At 52.7% G+C, this 15670-nt stretch overlaps 1 protein-coding gene across 2 annotated transcripts in view; it reads right to left on the bottom strand.

Annotated features, from left to right (window-relative positions):
- Positions 1 to 5794: 5794 nt before the first annotated feature.
- The window catches only part of LRFN2 (leucine rich repeat and fibronectin type III domain containing 2), a 178950-nt gene continuing 169074 nt past the window's right edge, over positions 5795 to 15670 (bottom strand). For both annotated transcript variants that reach the window (XM_004462877.4, XM_058306679.2), the window contains one exon: positions 5795 to 9373. In XM_004462877.4, the coding sequence (XP_004462934.2) occupies positions 8434 to 9373 (940 nt within the window). In that variant the 3' untranslated portion in view covers positions 5795 to 8433. The remainder of the gene's footprint in view (positions 9374 to 15670) is intronic.

A 15670-nucleotide genomic window follows, 5' to 3' on the forward strand; every position in this document is an offset into this window, starting at 1 on the left:
AATCTCACCTGGGCTCTCAAAGGTAGGAAAGACCAGGGAAGAATTGGGCCCCTTGGCTTGCTCGCTCTCAAGGTCCTTCCCTACCTCCTCTGGGTTTTAGGGGTGGCCCACAGTCTTCTCCAATTACCTTCAACATGGAAGCCAGCTCTTCCAGGGCCTGGGCTGCCTTATCCCCAGCAGCATGTCTTGTCATACCTCAGCTCTACCCTGAAGAACAATCTGGAGTATCAGCTCCACCCCTGGGGCATGACGGGGATGTCCAGATATGCATCTCCAACAAACTCCCTCTGACCTTAAATGGGGTGAAAAAGTTTCTCTGACGTTGCTTCTTCCTGTCGAGGAGAAATTGCTGGGAGCCAGTTTTCATCCTCCCACCTGAAGGGCTAGAGGGGATCTGGATTACCAGAAGGCGGGGAGGGCTGCTTGAAGTCATCCCATATCCCTCTTGGGAAGAGCTTACCTCCTGTGTCAAGTGGGGAAAAAGTCTTCTTAACCCAAAGGAAAGAAGGAAAACCCGTGTGAGGTTTTTGTGGTGGTAGTTGGGTCATTCTGGAGTCTTGTCTGTTTTATTTTGGCTATTCTGCCAATCCTGGAGCACAGATGACAGGTGAGCAAGGATTGGGGAACTGAGGGCTAAAGGGCTTATAGACCATCCTCGCTGGATAGCTTGTGTGTGAATAGAAGAGTACTGACGTCTTCTGGTTGGCTTCATTGTAGACCCGGGGTGAAACTTGGAGTTTTCCAGGTCCTCCTAGCTGCTACTGGGAATGTGGATTTCAGAACATAAGGGAGAGTTTGGGGGCTATAGGTAACCATTGTGCTCTCTGTCCCTTTCCAGCCTCCTTTCTTCTCTGTGTCATGGAGACTAGGGCTTATTTGGCAAGAGAAGAGTGAACATCGCTGAGATTTTGCCAGCCAGGGTCCTGGCTCTGTACCTAGTTTTCTAACCCTATTTTGATCACAGGAGACTCTGAGAGCTGCTTCCTATTTGAGGTCTGGATTTTCTGTGAAGGCAGAAATTATAGATCCACAAGGCTCCACCAAGAACATGGAGCCATAACCAGAAAGCCTTAAGCTGAATGGAGCGCAGGGAGCCCCTTCTGCCTTGGATGAACTCTGAAATCTATCACGCACAATTTTGCCTGTAATAAAATTAATAACAGTTTTCATGGATATTGAGCAGGGGATTCTAATACCAGTTGAGGGAGGCTGGAGTATATGACCTCAGAAATCTTTTGCCAGCTCTGAGAGTCTATGAGCCTAACATACCCAATATTATCGTTCATATGCTATCATTTATAATCATGATACCAATGATACATATCATTAATAATAATAAGGGTTATTACTCTGCCTTTTTCACTCTGACGTGTGATCTGTATAACTCAATAGTACTCCACTATTTACCAAAGCCAATACTTACTGCTGATATTTTACCAAAAAGTAAACTGTGACTAGGAAAGAGATCCTCAATCCAGTTCCTCCCACTAAACAGCCCTCAACCTCAGGAGCAACTACACTTGCTTTGGGTCACGCATGCCCTTCCAGTTCTTGGCAGCCACCTCTTACCAGACCGGCTGTTCCCTTCACCCCACCCTCACCCCTCCCACTTCTGAAGCTCCCGGGAATGGCTGGTATTGCCTCCTCCAGTCCCTGCTTATCCAGGAGCAGGTTTCTAGGCCTAACTGGGCCCCGTTTGGTGCAAAGCTGGTCACTTCCCCATCCTGGGTCTTCACCTCCTCCTCTGTGAAATGAGTCAAGACCCCTTTGGAATTTGAAATCCAGTAACTTCTTCCAGCCAAGGGAGGCCCCTTGGGCTATGTGGCCCTTGAGCTATCCTTGCCTTGGTCTCTCCCTGGAGAGTGAGTTCCCCAGAGGCACAATTAGACTTGAAATGAGAGAAAACTGACCCACTTTAGTAAACTCAGAAACCTGGAAACCAGCTTATGTCTCCCCGCCTCAGGCAGACATGTAAGTCCCCCCCTCCCCACCCACCCATTTTTAATTTCTCTCAAGAGTAGGCACAGCACTAGCCAAGGCAGATCTGCAAATGCATGCTCATTTTTTCTGCCTGTCTCAGTCTTCTAAAAGTCAAGGCTCACATATCAGAATTCAGATCTTTGACATGAAACCCACACCACTCTCCATTTCTAATCGCCTCTGCAGCTCTGCAGGTAACTTCAGAGTAAATCCATTTACTGAGCGTTTGCCCAATTCCACCGCTCACTAGCTCTGTGACCTTGGGGGAGTTATGTACCTCCTTTCTACCTTAGCTTCCCCAATGAGGTGGATGACAATAATAGTACCTACCTACTCCATCATGCTGTGTTGCTGATTAAATGAGATATTCTATATAAAGCTCTTACAATAGTACGTGGTACATAGGAAACTCTCAGTAAATGTCAGCTCTGCTTATCAATTTAATTTTGCACTTCAGTATCCATGTGAAAAACGCCAACCTCGTGTCAATCTAATGAAATGATAAGAAATCCTCGATAACTGAATTCAAGTAGGTAAGGCTACCAGCTCATCCTTGGAGGACAGGCAGAATTGGGTCCATAAGAGATCCCCAAAGGAATTGGTTGAAAGAGCAGGGAGCCCAAGAGGGAAATATTCAGAACTGATGGGTGAAACAGAGACCTTAACCCTCTTCTTGATAATATGCCTTCTCAAAAGCTGAGCAAGATACTTGCCTGTTAGCAGGGCATGTGGAGTTGGGGATGTAGGGGACAGGTTTGGGGCTCTGAGGTTTTACTTCCTGTAAAAGTGGGAACAGTGTAAGAAAGGTCAGCTAACAGAGGTAACCAAGTTTAGAGAACAGGAGACTTCTTGGCCATAACATAGGGGAGTCAAGGGAAAGAAAATGCACCTGTGCAAAGAATATAAATGCTAGAGTTGCTGCTGAGTGTGCCGGGGAGCACCCAGGAACACATGTTACAGAGGAGGTGGCAAAGGAAGAGGGCGTGTGTTCCTCATCTCCTAACCAGATGGCAGCCAGGATGGAGCCTGGGGATGTGGGAGGCTGGTCAGTGGGCTGACTGTGGGCCAGATGGGTTTGGGGATCCCACTGGAGTGGGTGAAATTGCATCTTAACTCCCTCATTAGTAGCAACCAGAGGGTAACGGCAGGATCCATTGACATCTTAGAAAGGAACCAGATAGTGCAGTCTCTCTTGCTCCAGCCCCCAGAGAGCCTCCAGGGTGAGATGGAGGAGAATGCTGGCCCATTTGGCCCCTGGCTATAGGGCTCAGAGCATCAGTTATCCACACAAAAATGGAAAATAGCCAGGAAAGAGCCTGCAAGTGCAGAATCAATGAGCAGAAGACAGTTGCCAAATGTTCTCGGAAAGGAAGACATGGAGCAAGAACATTGGCTCTGTCAGAGGATCCTGGTGGCTATGAAGGAGGGCTAGGAGGGGCTTCGCAGGGACAGCCAGCCCCCTCTTTGGCCTGTGGGGAAGCATGCCAATTTCTGTCTTCTAGAGGCTGCAGGGGAGAGAAACACATGCACCTTGGTGGAAACACTAGCCAATTCCTTAATTGCGATTATGAAAACCAAGGAACCAAGATCTTGGTTTTAAAGCCCGAAAGCACAAATCGGTATTTTTAAACTGTGAAAGGGGCAGTGTTCCTTTTGGACGCTTGGAGAGCAACCTGGGTGGGTTGGGTTCTATTAGGCAAAAGAGACAGCCTCAGGTTTTTACACCTGGGAAGCCTCCTTGTCACAACAAACTTTTCCTGCTGCCAACTATATCACATGGAAAGGCTGGGCTTTGGAATTCAGGTGTGATATTTAAAATTGCGTGTTCAGATTTGGACTGCTGTGTGCCAGCAGTCTTTCCTTTTGAGTAAGTGTGTCTGTTTCTCCAGCAGCAGTTTGCAGAAACCCCCGAAGACTGCAGGAACAGAGAAAGCGCCACCAGCTTGCCGAAGCGCTGAGCCCTTCACCGCACACACACGGAACAGAAGACAAAGAAGTACTCAGTACCCACAGACTTGGAGAGGAAAGCTACTTTCCATTTGGGAAGTGGGAAATCTGAGACAGTGACCTCTCTCTTACCCGGATGAAAATTACATCTCTTAAACAAGGAAAGAAAAATGTGCCTAAGGTCTTTTGGGATTTCGACACTGCAGATAGGAAAATGGAAAGCATCTCCTTTGAAGGGAAGCTGAGGGATGTGTCATTATTAGGAACCTGGGGAAAGAGGAGTGATCTGTTTACCAGAAAACTTAATCATCAGCTGGGCTCACAATGTATCAGCTTTCTTCTGCAAATGGTCAGAGCTGAAGGTTTCCTTCTATCAGAAAAGAGGACCTTGGGTGGGCAAGTACCTGTCCTGATGCGACAAGGGTTTTTGGAATAATAAAAAGGAAAGTGGGTTTCGTGACTGGAACATGCTGGAGTGAGGCAGAAAGTCTTAAGGGGAACAAGTTGCAGGCTCTTAGGGCAGAGGGGTCAGGAGAGAGATGGGGTCGAGATTTGGTGGAGGTGGGAGGTTCAGCAAGGGGACTGCAAAGATTACAAAGTGGGGAGAAGGGGAGGGCGGGCTGAAGCCTGGGAGAATCTTGCAGGCCAGGGGAGGGAATGTGTTACAAACCAAAAAGGACCCATGTAAGGTCAGAAGAAATGCTTAACCAAGGAGCCCTTGCCTGGAGTCAGCACTGAGGATTCTACCAGACCTTGAGGCCAAACTAAGGGCTTCCCATTAGGCTAGAAGTTTGAGTATTTTGGTGTAAAATATGATCTGTAATGGGGTGAAGGGATGATAAGAGGGTAGATGAGGTAGATGTCACAGAAAGAACTAAGGCTTTGCAGCCAGACTTATTTGTGCAACCTTTGGCTAGTTACTCAATTGCCCTGGGTCTAAGGCCCTTCATTTGTAAATAGGCATAATAATATCTTCCTTGAGAGGCTGTAGAGAGGATTCAGTGAGAAGTGCACTAAACCCAGTACCTGTAAAGTATAAATAGGTGCTCAGTAAGGTGCTTTCAAAAGGTGTTCTTCCAAGCCCATTGTGGTATATCTAGAGCCACCCTGTCCAATATGGCGGCCAGCGGTAGACACAGGCAGCTCTCAAGTCTTTTAAAGTTGGCTAGTTTGAATTGAGGTGTCACATAAGTATAAAGTACTCACCAGATTGTGAAGATTTTGTGTAAAAATAGAAAAGTGTCATTAATAATTTTTATAATGAATACATGTTTGAAGTGATAATATTTTGATTATATTGGGTTAAATAAATTACATTTTAATTTCACCTGTTCTTCATACTTGTTTTAATGTGGCTACTAGAAAATTTAAAGTCACAATGTGGCTCACATTTTATTTCTGTTGGACAGCGCCGATCTAGACATTAGAGAAGCCCATGTGTCCACCTTGGATTTGGGTTTGGGTTTCTTTTCCCAGTAAAGACCCTTTTGAAAAATGCCAATCAGAACTAAACCAAAATGGGTGGAAGATACCTATGTGTCCCTACTGGTTAGGTGTGGTGGTGGCCACAGTCCAGGAAAAAGTAGGTAGAGCTGGTATAGCAGACTCGAGATGTCAAGGTGGCAGTCAGGGATAATCCCTTCTCAGCCTGGAGCTTCACTCCAGATTCCACTACTGTTCTTTACTTCAGAAGGACGCCCCCATTCTCTCTTATTCCAGAAGACTTCCCCACCTGATGCCCAAACATGGCAGGAAGCAGGCTCCGACCAGGCCATGACAAACACAAGTGCAAGAGGAAATGCCACGTCAGAGCCATCTTCAGAAAAACAACCCCAGAGTCTCCAGAGAAATGAACAGCAGACACTCACAGACACGAGAAGCTTCTTGTTTTTTTCTCCCTCCCAAGGATGATCGGTTGTTGTTTTTTAAACTGTACATTTTACTGTACATTTTTTAGCAAAAGAGAAGATTGGCATTTATATTCCAACCACAGGGAGGTTGCTTTCCAAAACTCTAAGCCAGAAACATGACAAACACAAGAGCAAGTACATGTCCATGTCACGACAGAGCTCAGAGCCTCTGAGGAGGATCAGACGGCGAGTTGCCTCTCCCCCTTCCACTGTCCACCACTTTTCCTCTGGGTGTCAGAACCCAAAGGCAAACAGAAAGGTGGTATTTGGGGCCACTTCCTCAATGGCTACATTTTGAAGGGATGAAAGGGAAAGGTGCAGAGGGAAAAGAGAGGTGGGATAAAAGGGGAAGAAGGGAAAAGAGGGAGTGGGGAGAGAGATTTCCTTTCAAGTTGCCCAATTCTATTGGTGCCTCTCTGACTAGGGAAGACCTGGGAAATTAATTTATGGTCTCAGTAAGAGCCTGGCCTGATCTTTTAATGACCTTGCCAGGGCTAGAAAGGGCTGGAGGAGGGCTGAGCATCACAGGAAGTGAAAGAAGACCAGAGAGGTGAGTAGAGGGAAGGCGAGGAGAGAAAAGGAGCGGGGAAGGGAGGCAGGAGGGAGAGGAAAGATGAAGGCATCGAATTTGGAGGCCCCTGGGCTGGAGCAATCCTGCATAGAGTGTTCCGGTCCCTCTCCTTGGGTCATCCTGCGGGGCTTGGGGGCCAGTGGCTCAGCTCCCCAGAGTTGAGCCCATTAGAACTTTGAAGCCTGAAATGAGCTCACCTGTATATGCTCTGTTACCCACTGTGTGGTTGGCAATGGAAGACAGAGGGAGAAGAACAAGAGAGAGAGGAGAGAGGTCTGTGGAGGAGATTTGAGAGAGGAAAGAATGAGTTAGGGAGACCGAAGGAGAGGTAGTGTATCAGCAGCAAGGAGAGAAAGAGAAGAAAAGAGATCAGGAGAGACGCAGATGGCAGATCACTCAGATTCATCTAAAACGCCTTCTTCCTGGCCATCTCTCCTCCGCCTCTTCCCCTACCACTGTCTGGGAATGTGGGGGTTAATCCCCGGATGGAAAGGAGCTCATGCCCTTCCCACCCCCATCCAGTCTTTTCAACAGATGGGGATCCTTCTGCAGGGAACCAAGAGGAGGCATCCTGTGTCCCACCCAGAGCCACCTTCTTCAGGAAGGAACAAGGGACAGACTTTGGACACAAACTGCTCTGACCAGGGTAAAGACAGGATAACAGATCCCAGACTCTGTCCTCAGGAGGTTGGCAGCCTCGGCTCCTGCCCTGACGTGGTCTCTGACTCACCTGTGACCTTGGGCAAGCCCCTCATGCTTTCTTTCAAGGGGGGGAGGGAGGAAGGGTTAAGGATGAGATGATCACAAACACCTCCCGTGCTTCAAAACTCTGTGATTCAAAAAAGGTTCAGATTCTGCCCTTCCAAGCTTCTAGAATTCTCTCCCCTGTGTCCACCAAGGAGCATAGGGTAAGGAATGCTCTACCAGCTTGTGCCACTGGTACTGCTGAGCTGGAAGCCATAATATTTAGAATCATGAAGAGTTATTTGTCCTTGGCATTGGAAAGGAATCAGAAACCTTCTAGTATAACCCCAGTATTTTACAGATGAGGAAACAGGTCCAAAGAGAGAAAAGTGTCTTGCCCAAGGTATACAGCTGGTTGCATGGTGGTGGCTCTGAAGCCCAAACTTAGAGTTTTGCACCCAAAGTCCAGTGCTCCTTCTGCCATGCTAGACTGTTTTCCTTAAGAGAATTCCTCTTGGCCCAGCACATGCCCATGGAGACTTTCTGTCCCAGCTTTCTGGGAAAAAGAGGCAAACATCCCAAATCACGCCCAACAGGTAAGATACCTTATGCCCTACAGGCTCTCAAAGCCCTTCTCCCATCCGCCACACACAAGAAGGACGTGGGGCGGTCTCTAATGTCCTTCTGCTTTGAGCTGAGGTGTTGGGTGTGGGGTGGTATGCTTGAAGAGCAAGGGAAACTGAGTCAGCCATCAGGAGGGTTTACTCACCCTTCCCAGGTGTGGGGTGGTTGGGAATCATGAGGCGCCTGGGCAGGGGGCCCCAGAGTCTCCCCAACTAGTGTGGAACCAGAATCGTTCCTTTCTCCTGCCAGTCAGCAGTAATCATCCACTACCAGGGCTGCTGGAAATACACTTTCCTATGTGAAGGAAACTCTCAATTATCTGTGTGAATGAAGAAGCAGAGTCTGGGAAATGGAAAAAAAAAATAATTCAGAAATAAAACAACACTGGAACCATAAGCGATCCGAAGCCACTTGCTCATACGCTACGTTTGTGACTAGAAAGGCGGGAGTTTCGCCTTTCTAAACACTCAGGGCTCAGTCCCACATATTAGCAAGTCCGTTTTCCCTGAGCACACCCGGGCTGGGTGGTGGGGGGCGGGCCTGGGAGGGCGATGTGGTGGAGTGGGGCAGGGGGAGAAGAGGCTGTTGGCAGGGAGACGAAGCTGTCCCTGGATGTAAACATCACCATGGAAACTCCACAAATACTTGCCAGTAAAGATTCGGTCGCGTTTTTCCGCCCTGAAAGGGTAGGAGGGAGAGCACGCCCCTCGCCCCAGCCTACACCGTGCTCTCCATCACCCACTCAGAGCTGCCCAGAGCCCCCCGGGCCCCCACCAGGTCACTCTCCTCAAAGGGCAAGAGCATGCCGTTAACCGAGAGGCTGCGCTTTGTCCAGATGTTGGAGACTCTCCGAGGGGGACTGTGGCCCCCGGGGGCGGCCGCCGCGGCCGCAAAGTCCCCCATGTCGAAGGAGTGGCTGCGTTTGGCCTTGCCCTCCAGGGGCAAGGGGAGCAGACTCCTGGCCCGCGCCGCGGGGGGGCCCAGCAGCGGCTCTCGGTCTGAGTGGTGGCCCCTGGCCGCTGTCCCCGACCCATGCCCGGCTGGAGTCCTGGAGTCCAGCAGCTCCTCCTTTCTCTGACTCTTGAGGTCCAGGGAGGCAAAAGCCCCCATCAGGCGGTCGAGGCTGGGCTTGGGGCGGGTGGCAGGGGCGGGGAGCCTCCAGGGGGCCCGCCCCGGCCCCGCCGCGTCCCCGCTGCCCAGCGAGCTGGACGACGAGGAGTTGCTGGCTCGGGCCAGGCTGGCACTGAACTCCACGACCTCGTTCCGCACCGCCAGCTTGGGCGGCCCCGCGCCCGGGGCGGGCGGCTGCGCCCCGTTGGTCTGTGAGTACACGTTGCTGACGGCGGCGGCCGCCCCCTTGCCGGGCACCTCGTGGTTGCAGACCTTGTAGCGCACCATGAGGATGACGATGAAGACCAGCAGCGTGGCCACGATGATGCCCCCGATGACCAGGATCATGGTGCCGCCCAGGAGCTGGCTGTGCAGAGACTGGCACTGCGGGTAGTCGGCCTTGGTGAAGAACTGGGCGCAGCCCACGATGTTGGTGGCCGTGAGGGTGGTGGCCGTGTCGTCCCACATGGCCAGCACGCACAGGTCGTAGCCAGTCCCCGACACCAGGTTGTTGACCACGAAGGCCTTGTTGGAGGCTGGGATCATCCTGGGGTGGGGGTGGGGAGCACGACACAGAGGCGAGGGGGTGTGGGGCGGGGTGACGGGGGAGACAGGAGAGAGATGGAGAGACAGACAGTACGGAGTCACGGAGAGGGGGAGGGGGAGACAGATGGACAGGCAGAAACGGGCCAGTGAGAAACAGGGACAGAGCAAAAGAGGGGCAGAGAGGTGAAGACACACGAAGGGGGGAGATGGAGAGGCCGAGAGGGGCGGGGAGGGGAGAGGACGTGGTCGGCGCAGGGCATGAAAAATCACGAAAGAGCCAGAGAGCCGTGGGAGGAGGGAGAGCAGGTCAGCGCACAGAGAGCCGGGTGGGTAGCAGGGCATGTGCGATGCAGGGGCGATCAGGTGAGGAAGAATGACAAACGGATGTGGAAAGAGAAAGGTAACGAGTGTGACGATAGAGGCAAGGAGAAATGAGAATAATTCAAAGGACAGGCGTGAGAGGTGGACGTAAGAGAAGAAAAGGGAGAGGCTCGAGCGGAGGCGAGCAGCAGGAGACACAGGGAGAGGCAGAGAGACACAAGCAGAGGTTAAAGGCGTGAAGAAGCAGAAATTAAACTAAGGGTCGGCCCCCTCCCGCCAGGTCTGCTGCAAATATCCCCTCGGTGGGCTGGGAAGAGGTGGGGCTCCAGTCAAGCGGAGCCTGGCGCCCCCTCAGCCTGGCCCTGAGGCGCCACCATCCCTTGCCCGTCCCCTGCGATTCACCTGGGTCACCAACGAGCCTTCGCCGAACCCCTTCTTGGTCCAAGTCAGTTCCAAACAACCTCACGGGGCTCTCTGATGACATTCCTGCTGCAGGCTGGGGGTGGGAAGGGGTGGCAGGGGCCGGGGCTAGCAAAGGAGATCTGCTGGTGCAGGCAAGGGGGCATGGTCCCTGGAGGTGGAGGAGGCAGTGCAATTTTGAGAAATTCTGCCTTCAGAGGGAATGACCCATCTCTGGTCACAACAGACCAGGCTCAGTCAAAGAAACCTGGGGAAAGCTTCCCTGGTGGGGCCCCGGCTGGTTCCTGTGCCTTATGGGAAGGTCTGATGGGGCAGCGATCGGTTCATCCCAGAGCCTGTCCCCTGGAGCCTGGCCTTTCCTGCCCTGACCTCAGAAAACCTGGAAGCAAATCAGGGGTTCTAACGCCCTTGTAAGGCCTCTGCCTTCTGCTCTCCCCAGAGGTGATGCCTGTGTCACCCCCGTAAAGGCTTCTGCACTTAGGCCTCAGTGCCGACCCCTCTCTGCAGCCTTCCTCGTAGCCCCCCTACTCCCAAAGAGCCCCCATTCTCCTGTGCCCTACTCCTGGAGAGCAGAAGGGCTCCATCAGCCCTGTCAACCCCTCAATCCCAGAGCCAGCAGCTTAATTGAGAGCTCACATATGAAATACTGGAGCCCGAAAACTTGCACCTGAGAACCCGCACCGAGGATTGGCGCTGACAGCAGCTATTGACGTCCTGTCAGGGGGCAGCGCTGGAGGCTGCCGCCGCCCGGCCCACCCTCCTGGGCCCCTCTGCGGCTGGAGGAGCCAGACGGGAGGAACCGAGCCCCCAGCCCTTCTGCCCAGTGCTTGGCCAGAGTGGGGGGCAGGGCAGATCCAGCTGGCCTGCAGGGGGAGTCACGGCCGCGGTTTCATTTGGGCATCAGACGTCACTGCTCCTATTTCAGAAAAGGATGGCCGAGACTCAGGCAGGTGGAGAGATATGCCTGAGCCACAGGGCTGGGCCTGCCAGGAAGGGGCAGTTGGCACTTGAACATTAGCCTTCCAGGGCCACAGACCAGGCTTGTTCCACACCCAGTGATGGCACCACAGAGCCCAGTCAGCCACCCCTTCCCCAGGTCATGCTCAGAGCCCCCAGTCATGCCCTCCACCTGCAGGACCCCTGGCCTGCTGGGCCAGCTGCAAGGCAGGGCCAGGGAGCCCTCCACCTGCAGGACCCCTGGCCTGCTGGGTCAGCCATGAGGCAGGGCCCAGGGAGCCCTCCACCTGCAGGACCCCTGGCCTGCTGGGCCAGCTGCAAGGCAGGGTGCAGGGAGCCCTCCACCTGCGGGACCCCTGGCCTGCTGGGCCAGCGTGAGGCAGGGCCTAGGGTGCCCTCCACCTGCGGGACCCCTGACCTGCTGGGCCAGCCCCAAGGCAGGGCCCAGGGAGTGCTGCAGGACACAAGAGTCCTCCAAGGCCTCCACAGAGGGGAGCCAAGGATGTAAACTGGAGAGGCAGGCTCCACACATGCCTGGAAGAGCGGCAGCAGTAAGAACAAGGACTTGGGTTAGCTGTGTGCCAGCTGTGAGCCTGTCAACTCCCTCCATCCTCCAACAACGTGGAGGAAGTCAGGCAGGGCCACAAAGCCAGGCACTGATCCTGGCCTGGATGCCCCCTTCACTTCAGCCCCATCCCATCACGTGGGCTGGTAGGCGCTACCTTCTAAACGTCTCCCTCTCTTCATCTCCACCCTACTTTAGCGTAGGCCTCTCCGTTTCTGGTCTGGAAGAATGGTACCGCCTCCTAAGGGTCCTCTCCGCCTCTGGCTTTGCTCCTTTAAAAGGCCGTTCTCAGCCCACCATCTCCAGAGAGCTGCACCTAGAACACAGCGCTGGCCCTGCCCGGGCCCATGGACACACGGGCAGGCGCTAACCCGCGAGAGCCCGTCCCAGCTCCTGCAGGGCTCTCAGGTGTCCTCTTCCCAGAGCCCCAGACCAGACTTCTCGTCACATTCTTGTCATCCCACCTGCATACCTTCTAAATCTGGCCACACTCTTAACTCACTCAGGTACAGCGAAACCTCGGAATCAGGTGCCCTTCAGGACAGAAGGCACCTGAAGACTCTATTTGTAAGGCAATGACTACAGAGAGGTGGACGGAATATAGGGGAAGTGCAATAACCCAGGGCTATGAGCCGCCGAGCTCTTCACATCCCTAGGGCTGAGCGCACCAGGGGCATCCAGGAAGGGGAGAGAATCATCTAGATCAGTGCTACTCAGATGTGGTCCACAGATCAGTGCAGCCCATGAACTGTTTATTCCTGATCCACAATGAGATGGCAGAGAGATTAGGCATTAAGAAACTGTTACAGCAGACTGGCATTGACTGTGACATTCAAGTGCATGGTCATTTTATCTGATTATTTATTTTTATTGTATTCTCACAGAAGCATTGACCCGCAAGGGACTGGGGGAAAGGAAACTGGTCATTCACCGTGAATCGCTTTCGGCACTGGTCCAGAGCGGCGTTTCTTACCCTGGGCCCTGCTGACAGTGCAGGCAGGATGAGTCGTGGTTGCCAGGGCTTCCTTGCATTGTAGGATGTTCAGCAGCATCCTTGGCTTCTACCCACTAGATGCCAGCAAATCCCACCCCCACCCATGCCCGCATTAATAAAAAATATCCCCACGCATTGCCAAAGTCTCCTAACTGCTCCCCCTGGCTGAACCCAATCAAAAGCCCAAGCTTTTGGCATCCACTGGGCATCCACCGGCCAGTCTCCCGGGGTACAGAGCAGGGTGGAGGAGGGGAGCATGATTTGGAGACACAAAAGATGATATCTGGTATAATCACCAGGTCATAGCCCTCTGTGAAAGACATTCTGAATAAATTTCCTTCCATCAAATAAACCAGCGACAATTCTGTAAGCAGGAAGCACAAATTGCTATTTTAAGTTGCCTCAATGTGCTAAATTTAATTAAGCTCACACGCTCTAAAACACAATTTAAAACCGCAACCCCAAGCGCTTACCCAGGAAAAACAAAACAAGCATAAGTGGCTGCTTCTGAGTTGTTTCTTTGCCCCCTGTTAATATTCTTTTGTCATTTGGCCATTCAGTTTAACATAGCAAACAATCTACAGCTGATACCAGAGACTTAAGAAGAAATCATAGGAACGCACCAGTTTCTCTACTATTTGCTCTCAGAGCCGTTTTCTTTGAGGCAGAGAACTACATTTCCCAGGCTCCTTTGCCCTCACGCTTCCAGGTGGAGTTGGTCAATGGAGGCACTAGAGGAAGGGTGGGGAGCAGGGAGAGGGCAGAGGCCCGGGGCCTCCTTCTTCTTTTCTGCTTCCAGCGGTGTCTTCCTGTCAGTAGCTGAGTCTCTCTGATTCTAGCTCCCACAGGGCACACTCCTGCCAGGTAGCCTTGGATCTCCAGCCCTGGGGGCAGGACAGTGGTGGTTGTGAGTGGGTGGCAGTGGCTTCCCGCTGTTACTGAGCCCTAGGATGCCCCACTGGCCCCTGGTAGGCCTACAGTATATTTTTTTCTTTTTCTTTTTTAATTTTTAATTTTTGTTTATTTTTTAAAAACTGAATCCTAACTGATACAAGGAGATACCTTTAATTGGACAAGAATATTCTATTAGGGCAGCTTCTCCTTGCACTTTGGGAAAGGACTGGCATTGCTTTATAGCAGCAGCACGTCTTGGCCTTACCTGGTGGAACTCCAGTTTTAGGAAACACTTTGCCACCCTTCCTGAATCACTCATCCACCCCCCAAAAGCCACCTTGACCCCTTTGCTTACGGTGCTTCCTCTTCTGGAAACCTCTTATCCCGTTCTCCCCCCGCGGGCCTCACTCCACCACTGACTCAAGTGCCATCTCCCATGCAGAACTCTCCCTGCCCCCTCAGCTCCCATGCACGCCCTGGTTTGAGTGCATCTCATGCACAGCAGCTGTGTCCATTTATCTTGGTATCTCCACCGCCAGTCGGGATATCTGGCCTAGAGTCAACGCTGAGTAAACATTTACCCTACGATTGAGCAGTAAATGAAAGAGCCCTTGGTTAAATGTTAAGGCCTAAACAAATGGAAGGCATTCCATGTAAATGCAAGGGCTGGCTAAGGGTGAACTTTCAAACACTGTGGCTGGTGTTGAGATCTTTCTGGAAAGGCATTGCTGCATATCCTTGGAGCTCACCTCACGGACTTCCAAAGACCTTCTGTGGATATGAATATAGATATGTGTTTGGGGTGTGTGAGTGCAAGTGTGTAGGTGAGAGTGTGAGCATGTGTGTGAAGCAATGCATGGGGTACGTCTGTGCATCTAAGAAGTCCTTGGGAGCCGGACGTTTTGGGTGTTTATGAGTGTGTCTGTGACGCGGTAGGGTGGTTGGAGTGTAGGAGTTTAAATGCATATGCTGTGAGGGATTCTTATTCTCGTTAGGTACTACTTCTCCCCTCCTATCACCCAGAACCCTCCCACCCCCCATCCCTACTAAGAGGCCCCCTCAAGTCCCCTGATACCTCCGGGCGACTCCCTGTGTGGGCTCCCCCAAAAGGTTTACCACCCTTTGGGCAGTGGAATAGAAACGGGAGAGATTCTAAGGGTCTTTAAGGAGCAGGTCACTGCACCACCTTGGCCCCGTGGCAAAGCCTGTGAGCTGACCACAAAAATCTGCTCTCCTCCGTTCCCCGGCTCTTGTCTGTTCTCCACACTGCAGCCCCCGGGCCACTAGGTGCATCAAGCGGCAAGTTCAGGCACGTGGAAGGCGGTGGAGCGGCGTGTGCCCGCGCCGGGCCAGGCCTTCCGGAGAGCCGCGCCCCGTTTGCCGCGGCGGTCGGCCTGCCCTGCGCCACGGGCGAGGCCAGCGCCCCGAGGAGCCTGCTGTGTGGAGGGGCGTGTGAGGAGAGAGGAGGGGGGCCGGGGCAACAGAAAGTATGCGTATGCGTGTGTGTATATCTGTGTCAGGAGAAACTGGTGCTGGAGTTTACACAAGAGCAAAATGCTCAGACCCCTTTCAGCTACAGGATTTCTCCAGCCTCCATCTCCCCATCAGCAACTCCAACACGCCACTTGCCAGGGGCTCTCTGCGCCCCACTTCAGCGATGCGCTGATCCTAGCTGAATCCCAGCGCCGCCTCCTCCCTGGTCTGCGTGCCTGGCTCCTCACAGAACTGCCCGCCTGCCAGCGCCTCTGGCCAGGCCGCGAAGGGCCTCCTTAAACGGAGGTAAGCCGCGGCTTCCCGCCTCTGCCTCTTCCTGCAAGCCGCACAGAGCCCTGCTTCCTTCCCTGCACGCTGTCCGGAAGTAGAGGTGGCGTGGCTGGCTCTAGCTCATACACAGTTTATTGAGTATCTACTACATGCCTGGCACTTGGCAGGATCTCGCTGAATCTGCACTTTACCTCCATGTATGAGGTAGGCATAATTATCCCCACTCGCAGGTGAAGAAACCGAGGCTCAGGCAGCTATGTCGCCTGCCCAAGTGGACCAGGTGACAAGTGGATAAGCTAGTATGGGGGGCCAGGTCTATCCCGCCGTGAGGCATGATCTTCCCTACACTGTGTTCCCTTGAATTGAGTCGAGGAGAATCAGAT

Source organism: Dasypus novemcinctus, chromosome 11 (genome assembly GCF_030445035.2).
Source record: "Dasypus novemcinctus isolate mDasNov1 chromosome 11, mDasNov1.1.hap2, whole genome shotgun sequence".
In the NCBI taxonomy this organism is placed as follows: domain Eukaryota; kingdom Metazoa; phylum Chordata; class Mammalia; order Cingulata; family Dasypodidae; genus Dasypus; species Dasypus novemcinctus.